General features: G+C 50.3%; 1 protein-coding gene across 1 annotated transcript in view; it reads left to right on the forward strand.

Moving 5' to 3' along the window:
• The first annotated feature begins 860 nt into the window (after positions 1–860).
• The window catches only part of LOC144727800 (uncharacterized), a 33,072-nt gene continuing 17,951 nt past the window's right edge, over positions 861–15,981 (forward strand). The window contains exon 1 of the mRNA XM_078606911.1: positions 861–2,065. Coding sequence (XP_078463037.1) covers positions 1,658–2,065 — 408 coding nt within the window. The 5' untranslated portion in view covers positions 861–1,657. The remainder of the gene's footprint in view (positions 2,066–15,981) is intronic.

Here is a 15,981-nt window from a genome sequence, read left to right on the forward strand (position 1 = left end):
AACAATCAGCCAGCTAGATAGTTACAAGGGGACGGAGGGGAGGGATAGGCACATACTTGAAGCCAACAATCCGTGTGCCCTCTTGTTTTGAATTTCTGCCAGAAACCACGTAAGCCTGCGGTATAATCTCACGTTATTATTACTAGGCAGGTGTTAATGACGGAAGAGGCTTGAGAAGGAGTGATACCTTCCTTACTATAAAGAAAATGAGTATATACGTGGCCAAACGTACTTATTGAACTCGTACATAGTACAACCTTAATGGTGCTGTGTGTTGCTGGCCGCTGGGCGTGTCGGGTCTTTGGGGCTGTGCACGGCAAGGGGCGAAAGCCCAACAACACAGCCCCGTAGCGAGAGAGGAAGAGAGCAGAGCGTGAAATCTTGTGAAATGTTTCATTTAAAAGGGAGGGGGGGGCACATTAAGCAAAACATTGAAGAAAAAAAACCCGAAATGATGAACGAAGCAAAGTGCCGACTACACCGAGCATCTTCTTGTTTCCTCCGATCATAAAACAAAGAAAGAGAATTGAACAGACCGCCGGGGTAAGAGTAGACAGACCTACTTACACACCGAACTAAGACAATCTGAGGGGCGTGTTAACAAATCTAAAGACGAGAATAGACCCGAGTCGAGGCAGGAGATAGAGAGAGAGAGAGCGCGCGGGCGGTGGTGGTGGAGCGAGCGAGCGAGAGAGGGAAGAGAGGGTGGAGTGACAGAGCGAGCGAGGAACGCTTGGGAGTGGAGAGCGCGGAGAGGAGGGAGATAGGGGAGGGGAGGGAGAGAGAGAAGGGGAGGGAGGAGAGAGGGCGGAGAGAGAGAGAGAGGAGTGGGAGGGAGGAGAGAGAGAGACGAGGGGAGGGGAGAGCGAGAGAGGGGAGGGAGAAGCTACGCCAACAGGACTTCGTCATTCCCCGACAAAACTAATAATCTCCGCCGACCTGCTGAGACCTTTCACGACCTCCTCCAGAAATCAATATCGCCTACAGCGAGGCCGTCACAGCGCGCTAAACGGAATCTTAAAGGAACACTTTACATTGCTACTGTGCTGCTGGTGCCTAGGCGGTGCTGTTGCGAGTGGTGTGGTACCCGTGCGTGTGGCACGCTGCGCGCCGTGCTGCTACTACTGCTGCTGCTGTTGTTGTTGTTAGAGCCCCCAGTGCATGGGTAGCGAGTGTCGTTGCGAGATTGCGTTCACCTGCGGAACGCGTATTAAAGTTTGATCAGAACACGCAGCGAGAGAGAGAGAAGCTACATCGAGATTAGCCTAGAGTGAGTCCACTCGGCGTGCTGTAGACTACACGAAGAGAACGCGTTCTGTAAACACTACGACGACACTACAGCACCTAAGATCATCTGGACTTGTCATTTTTTTTCCTTCCCCTCTGGCGGGCACTTTTGCTTTTTTCCAACAAGGCAACGAAAGCGAGGCGAACGCCTGAACAGAAGCAACCTCTTCCAAGCTGCCGCCAACAGCTGCTGCCGAGTACGCGAACAAAAGCGAGACGCGCTGCCCAAGATAAACGTCGCGCTTTGCGCCAACACGACTTTGCCGACAACTCGGTGCGTGCGTGCGTGCGTATCGTCGGCGTGGGCTCTTTAAAGAGTGTGACAACGATCAAGTCGAATACCGAGGCGGTCATCCGCGCATAGAAGAACATGGCCTTCTCACAGCAACAGCAGCAAGGATATCAGCTCCGATTTGTACAGCAGCCCGGCTCTCCTCCCTCGCTTTACGCGGGACTGGCCGGCATCGCCGACAGACTGCCGCTGCCTCTGCCTCCTCCTCCTCCCGCCGCCGTGGTGTCGGCCACGTCTCCTCCTTCGCCCGTCCGGCCGTCGTCTCAGCCGCAGAACCCCGCGCAGCCATCCCACCATCATCACCACCACCATCACCAGCATCAGCACCACCCGATCCCGCCGGCTTCGGCGCCCGCGCCTCCTCCTCCGCCGACCTCTCTGCTCAGCCTGTACGCGGCGGGCTCGTACGGCGCGCATGGCTACTACATGTCCTACCCGGCAGCCGGGCCCATCGGAGGCGCCGACCTGGGGCTGTTCCCGCATCTGGTGGGTGGGTGGGTTGGGTCCGTGCGTGCGTGCGTGCGTTTGAAGGGATGGGTGAGTTGGTGAGTGAGTCGGTGGGTGAGCGAGTTGGTCGAGTGGGTTTAATGAGTTAGTGGCTGAGTTTGGTGGATGAGAGAGTGGCTGAGCGAGTGAGCGATTGGGTGGGTGAGTTAATGAGTGAGCGGTTGAGTGAGTGAGTGGATGAGCAAGTAAGGGATTGGGTGGGTGAGTTGATGAGTGAGTGGTTTAGTTGGTGGATAAGGGGGTTGGTTAGTGAGTGAGTGGTTTAGTTAGTGTGTGGTTGAGTTGGTGAGGGAGTAGATAATCGAGGGGATACCCGGGTGAGTCGGTGGATACGCGAGTGAGTGGGAGAGTTTGTACCCGAGTAAGTTAGTTGATGGGAGTGTGATTATGTGAGTGAGAGATGGTGAGTGGGTGAGTGAGTTGGAGGGAAGGTGAGTGCGTTGGTGAGATGGTAGATGAGTGACCTGGTGAGTTAGGTGAGTTACTAAGTAAGTTGCTGAATGATTAGTTGAGTTGTTAGTGAGTTGATGCGAGCGTGAGTTGGTTAGTGCACGAGTGATTTAATTGATGAGTTGGGGAGTTAAAGATTGAGTTGACGGGAGTGGTTATGGAGTAAGCTGGTGGGCAAGTTGATGGGTTTGGTTCTTGATGAGTGGATGGTGAGCGAATGAGTCGATGAATAGGCGATTGAACATTTGGATGAGTGAGCGAGTTGATGGTGGGTGAGTGAATGAGTAAGGTAGGTCAACGAGCGTGTGAGTGAGATAGTTTGTAGTTGACGGAATTAAGTGGTGGGGGAGGGAAAGGGTTAGGCAGTGGGTGAATGGTTCAGTTGAGTGAGTGAACGAGTTGTTGAGTGAATTAATGAGCAAACCGAGCTGGTAAATGGATGGACGAGCGAGTGAGTTGCATTCTGGGTAGATGAGTGAGAGTGGGTGGATGGACGAGTGATCGAGTGAATATATGGGTAAGTGTGCGAGTGGGTAAGCCCATCGATGAGTTTAGTGGATGAATGAGTGTGGGTGAGGTATTAGTGTGAGTTGATGGGTGGGAAGGGAAGCGAATGGCTGATTAAGTGAGCCGGCAGATGGGCGCGTGTGTGGATTCGTGAGATAGAGTGAGTGAGCAAAGGATCGCGTTAGCGTTGGTGAGTTAATGGGTTAGAGTATTGATCACTGGACGAGCGCATGGATGATCATGTTTGCGCGTAAATTAGCAAGCGAATTGGTGAGCAATTGAGTTCGTGGGTGAAATAGCAAGAGCGAGTGTACGCGTATATGCGTGTAAATTATCGAGTGCACTAACTACGTCGAGGATGAGTTTGCGAGGGGATGAGCGAGTGTGTTCACGTGCGAGGCAGATGTGATTATTCATTGCTAATGGAGTGTGGACTAGAATCGTAAATGACCGAGTGCGCGTACATGCGTTCGGTGTCGCGTGTGTGTACTCGAATTAGGTCGACTCGGCCGCAAATGAGTACCTAGTGCGGTGTGTAAACATCGCCGCGAGGGAGACAAAGGCGGTCGGGTGTGCCCACCCCATCGCGTGACGTGCCGTTGCGGCCTTGATATGTGCTAGCTCTAAGCACTTGTCCGAACAGTGTGCCACGGCTATACGGGTGATCTTTGTCTCTATGCGCGAGTTCTAGTAACGGCGGTTGCACGACCGAGCGAACGAATTGAAGAACGAATGGAATGGGTTGGCGAACGAGTTAGTAGATGAGTGACAGCGAACGAGTGAGTGAGTGGATGATTGGCAGGAAAAAAGGGGGGGAGTGAATTGTGAGAACGGGTGAGTGAATTCTTGGGGGGGGGGGGGGGTTGAATGAGCAAATTCACTGGCGGGCGAGCGAGCGAGCCAGTGAGTGAATGATCGATGGCGAATCTGAGTGAGTGAATGAGTGATCGAACGAGTTGCGTCGCGAGTGAGCGAATAATGCGGCTTTTGTTAACCATGTCAACCGTGGACACGACAACGCATGCCCGCTTCCTTGTCGAATCAAACCAGGCGATATACTCAAACTCACCTGTACGTACAAAGACACAGATCCCCCGTATAGCCTTAACAGATTGTCGGGGCAAGTGCCGTCACCATACTCGCACGCACATTAATTGAATACACTCACCGGACCCACAGTTTGTTTCCTGCTAATCCCGTGCATAGCGCCGCGCACGTGGAAAAACTGACGGGCTTGACGATCCACAGATTTCGCACAGCACAGACAATTGGCTGTAAAATGATTTAGCGTTCACACGAACACGGCCATGCCAGTGTGTTAACATCAATGCCGTGTCACGAAACGTAGGAGGTTACGGGAGCGCATAGCGTACAGCATCATCATTATATAATGTATCGAGTTACATAATGTTGATGTACGTATATGTGTACGCGATTGATCTATCTCGCACGGTATATATATATATTTTATATACACCGCGTGTATAATACAGGACAAAGAGTGATTAATTAATAGGATGTTGTAATATATTTACCACCCGTGTTGTCAATCCACTGCTGGATGAGGAGGGACAAATCTTAATTTGGAGCTTTCGTGACTGCAGGAATTACTCTTTGGTTCTTTCGGTAAAGTCACGCCATGCGAATCGTGGGGGTCATTTGTCCATACTTCACCGCGCTGGTCAGCTTTGTAGGGCGAATTAAGAATTAAATCCAGTTGCGGGTGCTAAATAATAATGATGATGCACCACTACAGTTTGTTTTTTGTACATGCAATACATTTAAATCGCGTTGTTGTATTATGATAGACGATATGCCGTGTATGTTACCGTGAGCAGGAACATATGTGAATTATAAGATGTGTAATTGCACACCTTTGTCATGTGTGTCAGCAGCAGAACACAAAGTGTTTTGTTTACGCATTGGCAATGCTGCATTCCCACGCGCATCAGCCAAGCCGTACACATTTACACATGCGCGTGTGTGTGTACGTGTGATTGTCTGTGTGTGTGTGTGTACGTGTGACTCTGTGTGTGTGTGTGTACGTGTGACTGTGTGTGTGTGTGTGTGTACGTGTGATTGTCTGTGTGTGTGTGTACGTGTGATTGTCTGTGTGTGTGTGTGTACGTGTGACTGTGTGTGTGTGTGTGTACGTGTGTGGGGGGGGGGCGGTAGTGTAGTGCTTTTGGCGCGCTGCGCTACGAACCCGGCGACCCGAGTTCAATTCCCGCTCACGGCCAACGATTATCTGAACCGGACCTGGGCCTCCCCTAGGTCGACTCAGCCTCAAATTAGTACCCGGTCCGGTGTTGTAAACGTCGCCACTGGGGAGACAAAGGCAGCAGGGCGTGTGGTGCAAGGCTGTATGTTGTGTTCGTGAGCGTAAACAACGCAATCTGTGTATTTGAAAATGTATGCATCGGGGGGGTTCATCGTGCATCCAAATTTCTAAAAAGTACATTTGAACCGTGATATAAAGATGCACACACACATGCCTGCAGTAAATATACATATACGTATCACAACCTGTACATGCATCTTTATATATAAACGTGTGTATTATATAAACAGCATACGTACACACATACAGCGTAACTAATATCATGCTTCCACACGTATTATTGTATTATTCATGCGTGTGGATTACGCCAGATTGTCTGTGTGCACTGCGTGTGCTAAACGTGTCGGTGTACGTGGTCACTACGTAACTCAGCTTCGCACGCACGCATACACAGAACCTATATCATACATTACCCAAAAGTATAATTTATCCTTGTGGATTATGCGAATATAACTCTGCGTATACGCACACACTGGCGTGTTTACACGTCCGTGTAAAAATGGGTGCTTCGGTTCGACGAATCGGATTGTATCTGTGGGATACGGTCGAGTTTGTTCGTATTCACTTCCTCGGAATCAATAAACACTGGGAGGGGGGGGGGGGTCTCAAAGCAATTTTTGTTCACATTACAAAAGTCGTTGTAACACAATGTCCGGATCGGTAGGAAACAAAAACTACACGAATTCTTGTCTCGAGAAGGGAAGTCCTTTCGTCGTGGCCAGCACAACTGGACATTGGCATCTGACATCCCTGGACATTGGCATGATATGCTAGAATAGAGTTGTGAATGAATGACATTATTAACGACCGCGTATGAAGCGCGCGCGTGTGTGTTTTGTGGTGTGTGTGTACGTCGACTCGGCCTTAAATGAGTACCTGGGGCTGTGTGCAAACATCGCCGCTGGGGAGACAAAGGCGGTCGGGAGTGGTGACGGCCACCAACCACCCCCCCCCCCTCGTGTGCCGTGCCGGCCTTCATAAGTGCTCGCTAACAGCACTTGCCCCAACAGTCTGTTACAGGCTACACGGGGAAACTTGGTCTTTGTGTGTATGTACTGTATACCAATGTGTGCGATTTAGTATCAATTGTTGTGTGGTGTATTTGTGCGTATTTTACGTGCACTATTTTTATTTTTTTATTATTAATATATAAATATAATTTTTGATATTAATGCGAAACAAAAACTACGGTAAACGGGTGATGCGTTTGAATAACCAACTACACATATACATCAACTAGCAGTTGATATAACTTTACCGGTATATTTTACATATTTCGTGTGTGTACCACATGGTATGTATGTGTCACGCTGTATTTGATAGTGTAGGCAAGTGTACATTGTAATGCGTGATACATTTCTACTTTAAATACGTGTGTGCATTGTATATGCGTCAAACGAGCGAAACGCATCTGTATACGAGTACACGTGTATGTGATCTAATTATTGTACTGTACTTCTCACACGTCTCCGCTGTGAGCCTTCACCAAGCCGCAGTGACCACCGCGGTGAAGTATGGTCAAATAAATCTCCGCTACCCGTGCGGCAGCGGCGTGGGGAGGAGACACTCATCCAGCAGTGGATCGACAAACGGATTGTAGATCTATGTGCCTGGACCGTATAGTTGTGCGTTGTACGTGTAGCGTGCGTCTCGTGTACATGGCACCACGGGTGAGTGTGTGTTGCCAAAGGGTAGGTCATTGACACTTAGACCGACTGTGAATAACTAGCACACGCAAAGATGCTCCTATAGCCTTCAGGGATTTCTGGGGCAAGTGCTGTTAGCGAGCACCTCAAGCAAAGCAAGGAGAGTTGTTAGAGCGCACGAGGGTTGTGGTGTGGAGAGGTACATGTTAAGGCCCAGTCGACCTAGCGAAAGGCGCCGGGTCCTGTTCAGATATTTCGTCGCGAATCTCGCGCCCTTGGAGCGGGTATCGTAGAACGCGCGCCGCTCCGCGCAACGATCACTAAGACGCACCTCCCTCGTACCGCCTTTAACGGACTGGGGCCAATGTTTACATCTCGCACCGGCTACTAATTTGAGGCTTAGTTGACCTAGGGGTAGGCCCCAGGACCGGTTCGGATGATCCATCGCTGTCGTCTGCCCGTGAGCGGGTTTCGTAGCGCAGCGCGCTGATCGCTTCGCTACCGCTCCCCACTCTGCGCACGCACGCGTGGCGCTTGCACGCGCTATGATTATAATGTGTACATAACCTTACACACTCGCGAGCACAATGCAGCATTGTGCTCGCGAGTCAATTAATTGCGCTTCAAGTCGCACAGCGACTCCCGCCGCTGCTGACGTCCGCGCGCGCTGCGTCAACCGCGCTGTGCCTCCCCCCTCCGCCTCCTCCTCTTCCACCCCTGGCCGTGTCGGAAGCGCTTCCACACTAATCTTAGTTAATCTTGACACACACACACCACACACACACTACACACATACATAACGACAACGACCCCCCCCCCATAGCCTTAACAGACTGTTGGGGCAAGCGTTGTTAGCGAACGCCTATGAAAGCCGACACGGCACACGAGGAGGTGGGTGGTCAGCACCACTCCCGACCGCCTTTGTCTCCCCCAGTGGCGATGTTTACACATCGCACCAGGTACTCATTTGAGGCTTAGTCGACCTAGGGGAGAGGCCCAGGACCTGTTCAGATACTCGTAGGGTAGTGCGCTAACCACTGGGCTACCGCTCCCCACAATCGACACATAAGGTACACAATAGACACATTACATACACAAAGACATACATCCACACACATGCCCCCACACGCGCGTGGCGTACACAGCCGTGTATATTGCACATACACACGCGCGCACGCATACTGATACGTATCTAGATGCGCACAATAACGTACGCGAACATGCACGCGTAGCTACATACATACACGCATACATGCACACACGCAGAAGCGCGCACGTACCGATACGGTACACACGTGTGCCTATCTCTACAGATAGTACAGAAGATACGTGCACGCAGTGTAGGGACATACATATAGTTATACACACGCACATTCAAAATACAGATACACACACACACATATTACGCACACATACCCAGATGCCGTATATGGCTTAGACTGTTGGGGAAAGCGCTGTTAGTGAGCACCCATTAAGGCCGGAACGATGCACGAAGGGGTCATGTGATCAGAACCACGCCCGGATGCCTTTGTCTCAGCCACACGCTCCCTTTAAGTCTGAGTCGACCTAGGCGAAGGGTGGCGGGAGGAGGTCAGATCAAGGACCAGTTCCGATATTCGCCGCCGGAATCGAATCTTGGGCCCCGCTGTGTTCGTACGGCACAGTGCGGGTAACCACTAGGCTACCGCCTTCCCACCCCCCAGACAGACGGACGCTCCCACGTGGCACGCGTGCATCGCAGCGGGGAGGCAACGCGGATTTAGTGTCGAGGAGGCGACGTGTATTGGCCATAGGTCGCGTTATGTAACGCGATACGCGTGTGTGTACACACACATACACACACGCGTATACTCTATAGCCCACCTACTCTACTGGAACGTAAGGAACAGTTTATTAGTCAATAATATGAAATGGTGAATGTGAAGACGAGGGGCTGTTTGACCGGTACAAGTTAAATTGTGGTAATCGTACAGAACGCGTCCTGACGTTTCGTGTTCCTATAAAGCGCACACGCTGCGTGCCACTGCTTTGCTCACAGTGTACACACACACACGTTGAACATTTGACGCCGGTGTTTAATTTTATTTTTTCACCTAATTTTGTTTACGTAAATTACGCGTTCGTTTGCGTGCGTCTCATTGAGTCTTAAATAAACGCGGTATGATTTAAATAAAGCGAGGGGGAGTATTAAATATATGTTGTTGTTGATTTCGTTACAATTTAAGCGTTTGGCATGCGTCGCATATATCCATTCGCGTGTGCGCACGACGGCATGCGTGAGCCCAGCAACATTACGGGGAGCAATTTGCGTCGAAGTTTTATTTCCCCACGTTGCGTATTCACGTGCGGGTATTAAAACCACAAAAATAGTTACGACAATAATTATCTGGTCATCATTATCAGCAGTAGCCATGGCCAATCCACTGCTGGATGAATGCCCCCCCCCCAGGCCTCCCCCGAACTGTCGCTGCCAGCTCTGGCGATCTTGCGATGTACCAATACGCCCAAAGGATAAAGATCCCCCCCCCTATAGCATGAGCTGCCGGGTGGCCAGAACCACGCCCGGCCGCCTTTGTCTCCCCAGTGGAGATGTTTCCACGCGACACCACGTTACTCATTCGAGGCTGAGCCGATCTCGGGGGAGACCCAGAAACCGGTTCAGTTATACGCCACCGGTACCTGGACGTGAGCCGGAATCGAACTCGTTCGCCTCGAGAAAGATACCAAATAAATCTCGCGGGTTTGGCCAGGTTGAGTTCGTCTCGCTTCGTGCGAGGTTGCGATTTAAAGTGATCGCGTGTTTTGCAAGGGACGACGAAAAAATGCGCAACAAAATGCGTTGACGCGACACACTTCACGAGGCTGAGTCACTCTACGTTTCAAATCGCGTGTCGTATAAAATGCACGGTTCGTGTGAAAACAACCGCATGCGATTCAGCAGTCGGCGAACTTCTAATAAATACTGTCATCTACCGTGTTATGTTAAACGCAGATAAAGAAAACATTACAGTATAAATCAATGTATTTGTGCGCGGTGTGTGCGTGTATATTATATGGTTTTAACTATGTATACGTGCGTGTTCGTTATATTTTCAGATACCTGTTTTAATACAGATAGTTTGCGCAATAATCGGATTATTAAGTCGTAAATAATTCGCGCATTACTCCTCCCAGATCTTTGAGTGGGATATAATTCCAGTGTTGGCAACTAAACCCTACAATTAAAACCAAATATATATATATATACAGTATATGTGTGTACGTGCAGTCTACACTCGTGTGTGTGTGTTTTTCGTTCCCACCTCACAACAGTACTGTGCTGTATCTATCTCGACAGTCTATACGGGGCGAAACGTCGATCTATGTTTGTGTATTTTTGGTTCCTTTTGTAATTATTCGGCTGCAATATGAATCGTTGTTTGTTGTTGTTTAGAATTTACATATATATATTCGCTGAAAGGGCAGAATGCGTAACTACATTTGTATCGCAATACAACGAAAACATAACCGATGGTGTTTATATAGAAACCAATTATTATATTTTGATGCAATATTCGAATTAATGTTAAATGTGAACGCGATTGACGCAGTCTTTGCGTACAATACGCGTAAGCTTGGTGAAACACGTTACATAGATTTGTCTTTTTTGTGACACGTGTGATGTGTTGTGCTTGTCTTCATTCAAACCTGTTTTTTTCTCAACGTATTAATATACATTTCGCGAGCTATTATAATAGTGCTGCTGGTTACTGGCCGTTTGGCGTTCCGTAATTATGGGACCGACTTGCGCTTGACAAAGCACGATTGAAAAAAAGTAAAAGTCAATATTTGTTTACATTTTTGTTTCTATACACATATTTAAGATGATAAATGTTGGGCTTTTGTAGGCGTGTACTGTGTACCCGGTGTGTGGTTTCAGACTGAACAGGTGCTCGCTAACAACCCACAAGGCTAAACATTCAATGCTTGTCTTTTGAATACAATTGAAACGAAATCATCGTTTTGATTGACCGTATTTCGCTTAAAAGATCTCCCACGCAAATGTTAAAATTCGTACAATAAGCACAATTAAATGAAGAAAATCGAACGAGATCATTATCATTCGACATAGTAAAGGGTTATTGTATTACTTTTCACATCTCATCGTCATCCATACTCAATCCACTGCTGGATGAAGGCCTCCCCAAGCCGCCGAAATATCTCACGATCACGCGATGCGCATTGAAAACTACACAACGAACATGGGTTACACATTATTTTCTTCCTATTCCTAAGAGCGCGTTAGATCATTACTAAACACAACGGATCCCCGCGTGTTTCGCCTTTTCAGATTGTCAGGACAAATGCTATTAGCGAGCACCTATTTCGGGGCACAGGGGTGTGGCGTGACGAGGCCTACGCCCGGCTGAGTCGACCTAGGGGAGCGTCTTAGGGCCGGTTCAGAACTTCGCCGCCGATGTTCGCCGTAGGCGGTAATCGAATTCGGTTAGCCGGGTGTGTAGCACAGTGCACTTAGCCACCACTACACCGCCGCTCCCCTCTAATTAACCCACACACGCGCGCACACAACGCACACACGCACAGCGCACACACGCACGCACGCGTGGCTATATTAAAGCAATAGGTGGGACTACATTGCGACATCGGCTTGTTGTACACGTCAAGCGGTACCCACCCGGCGTGTGAGAACAGCTACACATGACGCCCCTTTGTCACTCCACTGCTGGATGAAGGCCATCCTAATGCTGTACTATGGGGGGGGGGGGGTGGGAGGGTTTGGCCATTCCTCGCCACCGGATATCGCTCGCCACTGATGTCAGCCGTGGGCGTGGGAATCGAACTCTGTTTGACCGGGTTCATAGCGCGGTGCGCTAACCACTGCGCCACCACTCCTATTATAATTAATTATAATTCCCCTCCAAAACTGTAGGGATGTGTACCGTGTGTCGTTTGCGTTACAAGATCGCGTGGAGTCGAGTCCCCCGTGTTAGCATCACGTCACGCGGATGTCGGCTTTGAGAGGTGGTGCAGTGGTTAGCACGCAGCACGATGGGCCCGGACAAACCGATTTCTATTCTCAGCGGTGCGCGTGATATCAACATTGTATTCTGCCCGCCTCCTTCACAAACCCGCACTGACCAGCGTGGTGAAGTATGGTCCGACAAAACACCATAATTGCAGGCATGGCGTGAGGAGGCATTTAATTGGTGGATCGGGAACGTTTGGAATGTTTGATTTTCATATTATAATACGAATCTCATGCATCGTCGAAAGTTTGCTTGTATTTAACCGATGCTGTTGATGAGATGCAACTCCCAGAAGGCCATACGGCCGATGGGTTGTGTACAAAAATAAAAAGACTTAAGATTTTTGTCTTGTTGATCTGGAAAGACAAAAGTTAAAGGATTCGTTATTCATTGCTGGTCGCCAGGCACAGAGCGCGGTGCGCTAACCACTGCGCCACCACTCTCATCCCCCCTCCCCCCCCCCCTTGTATTTAAATCGTGTGAAATATCTGCGCAGAAAGGCCGAACCCAAATGAATGCCCAGCGGCGCAGAGGCCCTGTCGGGAGGAGGAACATTCGCAAAACCAATAAGCTTGATGTCTTAACCAGGGCCCCCTTCATTGAATTCCTATTAGAGCGACACCCTCCGCCTCCGTGGACTCGCGTTGAAGAGTTTGTTTGTGTGTGCGAGGGACTGTGGCGCACAAGCACGCGAAACAAAACTGAACAAACAAACAAACAAAACTCTGACACATTCCTTCCGTGTCGAGGACTCGCTCGATCTTCCAGACTTGACCGATTCGTCTTCGAGTACACTGCAGGTCTCAAGGACAACAACCCCTCTCCCCTCGCTCTCTCTCTCCCCCAGCGTGTAGCCTGTAACAGACTGTTGGGGCAAGTGCTGTTAGCGAGCACCTTTTGAAAGGCCAGGAACGGCGCACGCCTGTGATGGTTGGGTTTTAGACGCACCTCCAAACTTTGTGGCCGGTGTCAATAAAAAGCGATATTCATCTGGGCACGCACCCCACACATTGCTTTTGCATAGAGGGGGCATAGTGGGGTAGGGGGGAGGTGCAGTGCGTCTTATAATCCGAAGCATACGGTATAAGTGCAACGCCTGGTGGTGTGGGCGATATAACAGTGGCCTCAGGTTTTGTTGTTTTGATTTTTTCTCTGACCACGAGTAGAGAGGTCTGTCAACGTCTATGAAAGCGGGTGGGGTGCCACTGACGACTACTGACAGTATACGCACCACACGTCACGGCGATACATACAAAGGTGAAACGGAGTTTCTAGCGATTCGTAGTCGAATGCGTGGCCCAGGTATTGTCATGAATCTCAACCATCTGTAAAAGCTCGCGTGTGAGCCCCGCTTAAATAGATCTATATATGAAGCCGAGTAGCAGTCACTTGAGTGCAACACAAGTATCGATACATGAGCGCATAGAGAATTAAAGTGTACTTTTGATGTGCTGTACTAAAACACCTCTCCATTGAAGTCATGTTCATAGATATTTGTGAATAAGCGTTCGCAGTCGCTGTAATATATATTTTTTTCTACGACAGTGAATTGTACGTGTAGGCATATACAGCGATGAAATCGCGCGTGGGGTCGCCTGTATAAAATCTCGATGAAAGTCGATCGCGTGAAGACATCCCCTGTGAACTAAAGGATCACGCGCCAAACGTCATCAGAAACTCGGAAACGTCGTGGCGAGTCTCGGACACTTCCACGGATTTTACTACGAAATTAAGAGGCGGGTCATTTCAATGCCACCTCCGCGGACGGGAAGTTGCGACCGCTCCCGAGTGCACCCCCGACACCGACTCGGCAAGTCGAGGGGATTGAACGCGTTCGAGAGGACGGTCGCAACACCGAACAGCGAACGTGGAGACGGAGCGAGTAAATCATGCTCGCCGTGTCGTTCGGGCGAGTGATGACCGGGTGCATCGCAAGCATCGTGAGAGTTTTGCTGCTGCTGCTGCGGCGGCTTGGGGAGGAGGTCCTTCTTCACCCAGCGGTGGATTGAGACCGTGGCCGATGGATGATGATGTTGTTGGGCGTTGTACGCAGCCAATGACTTGATGATTCGCGCACGGCACGCACGCAGCAGCGCGGGATGCGAGATTTCTGTGGCTCGCGCAGACCCTAACGCCGCCGCAGTACGGCGCGAGGTTAATCCCCGCTCGTGTTGGCGGTTTTGGAAAAATAATGTTTCCTCCTTACGTTTAACACATCGAGACGTCAACTCTCATCTTGATAAATGGCAGCGGTGCCATGCATGCATATATACACACACACACGCGGCTGTGTGGAGAAGGAGCGGTGGCACAGCGGTTAGCGCGCTAACCCACTCACGGCCGCTAACACCGGTGACGATTATCTGAACCGGTCCTGGGCCTCCCCTAAGTCGACTCGGCCTCAACTGAGTACCTGGTGCGCTGTGCAAACATGGCCACTGGGGGAGACAAAGGCGTCCGGGCGTGGTTCCTCGCCGCCCCCCCCCCCTTGTGCCGTTCCGACCTTCATAGGTGCCGCACGCTAACAGCACTTGCCCCCAAAAGTCTGTCGAGGCTATACGGGGAATCTTTGACTTTGCGGTGGTTAGCCGCACCGCGCTACGAACCCGAACCCCACGAGTTCGATTCCTGCCCGGGGGGGGGGGGGGGGGGGCTATCATCCGTGGCGTTGTCTAACCGGTGCTGGGCCTGCCCTAGGTCGACTCGGCCTTAAATGAAGATAGCCGGTGCGGTGTGTAAGCGATCGGCATTGGGGAGACAAAGACGTGTGCGTCGGGTGATCGCTATGACGAGCACCGACAGCCCTCCTAAGGCTATGCGATGGGGTGCGTGCAATTGTAATCGGATGTACACGCGTGTGCTGTAACCGACCAGTGTGGTGAAGTATGGTCAGATAGTCCCGCACGGTCCCGCAAAGTCGTGGGGAGGCTCTCATCCAGCAGTGGAATGACATGCACTGTATACGTACTGTACACGTATGTTAATGCGCGTATCGTTTTGTATGTTTATGTACGCTATGTGTTTGTGTTTGTACAGCAGTAAGATTGTACGTAAGCCATGCGTTGTCTAAAAGTGTATACATTGCAGTGTTTACATGTGTATGTGGACTTATAGGTTTACACGTGTTTTGTGCATACGTGTGTACGTATATGCGTGTACCTGTATTGATGTTCCAATCGCCACGCATGTGTGTGCGTTAAAATTGCCATCCGCCTCTGTCCATTATCTACTGCTGGATGAAGCCCCCCTCTCCCACCCGTCGTCGTTATTCTGCAACCGGGGTTGCTTGACCATACTTCACCACGCTGGTCCAGAGGGGGTTTGGTGAAGACTCGGGGCAAAGAGCCCAGGCAGACAGACAGACAGACGGGGCGTAACTATCGCTTGCCACTGATGTGAACCGTGGCCTCGGAATCGAACTTTGGGTGTAACTGGCTCACCTATTGCCAGGGCGCTAACACTCGCCACGCGTCGTGTATGTGTTTATGTACTGTGGTCGTACTGGTTACGGTTGAGTACGTTTGTGTGTGCATATATGGTTTGTGTGTACATATATGGTTTGTGTGGACATATATGGTTTGTGTGGACATATATGGGACCTGTACATGCGACGTATGGAATTCGATACCTCTGGCTATTATAAGAACGCATCAGCAGCGGCGCGTGCAGTACAAAACAAAACCCGCCCAGATAATCCCCCGAGATTCTCCCCTGGGTGGACTTAGCCCTAACAAAAATGAAGATGAATGCGAGTTGCGATATAGCCGTGTGGTCAGTGTTCAGGACAAATGTGGCCAGGGTGGGGTGGCCATGGAGTTCCTGGCGACTCCAAATCCTTGAGTGCACCGTGATGGACATTAATAGGTGCTCGCAAACCAAACTCGCCTCTCTCTATCTCTCTCTCTGGGTGATCTTTCGGGTCTA

The sequence above is a fragment of the Lampetra planeri genome, chromosome 26, assembly GCF_965212315.1.
Source record: "Lampetra planeri chromosome 26, kcLamPlan1.2.h2, whole genome shotgun sequence".
In the NCBI taxonomy this organism is placed as follows: Eukaryota; Metazoa; Chordata; class Hyperoartia; order Petromyzontiformes; family Petromyzontidae; genus Lampetra; species Lampetra planeri.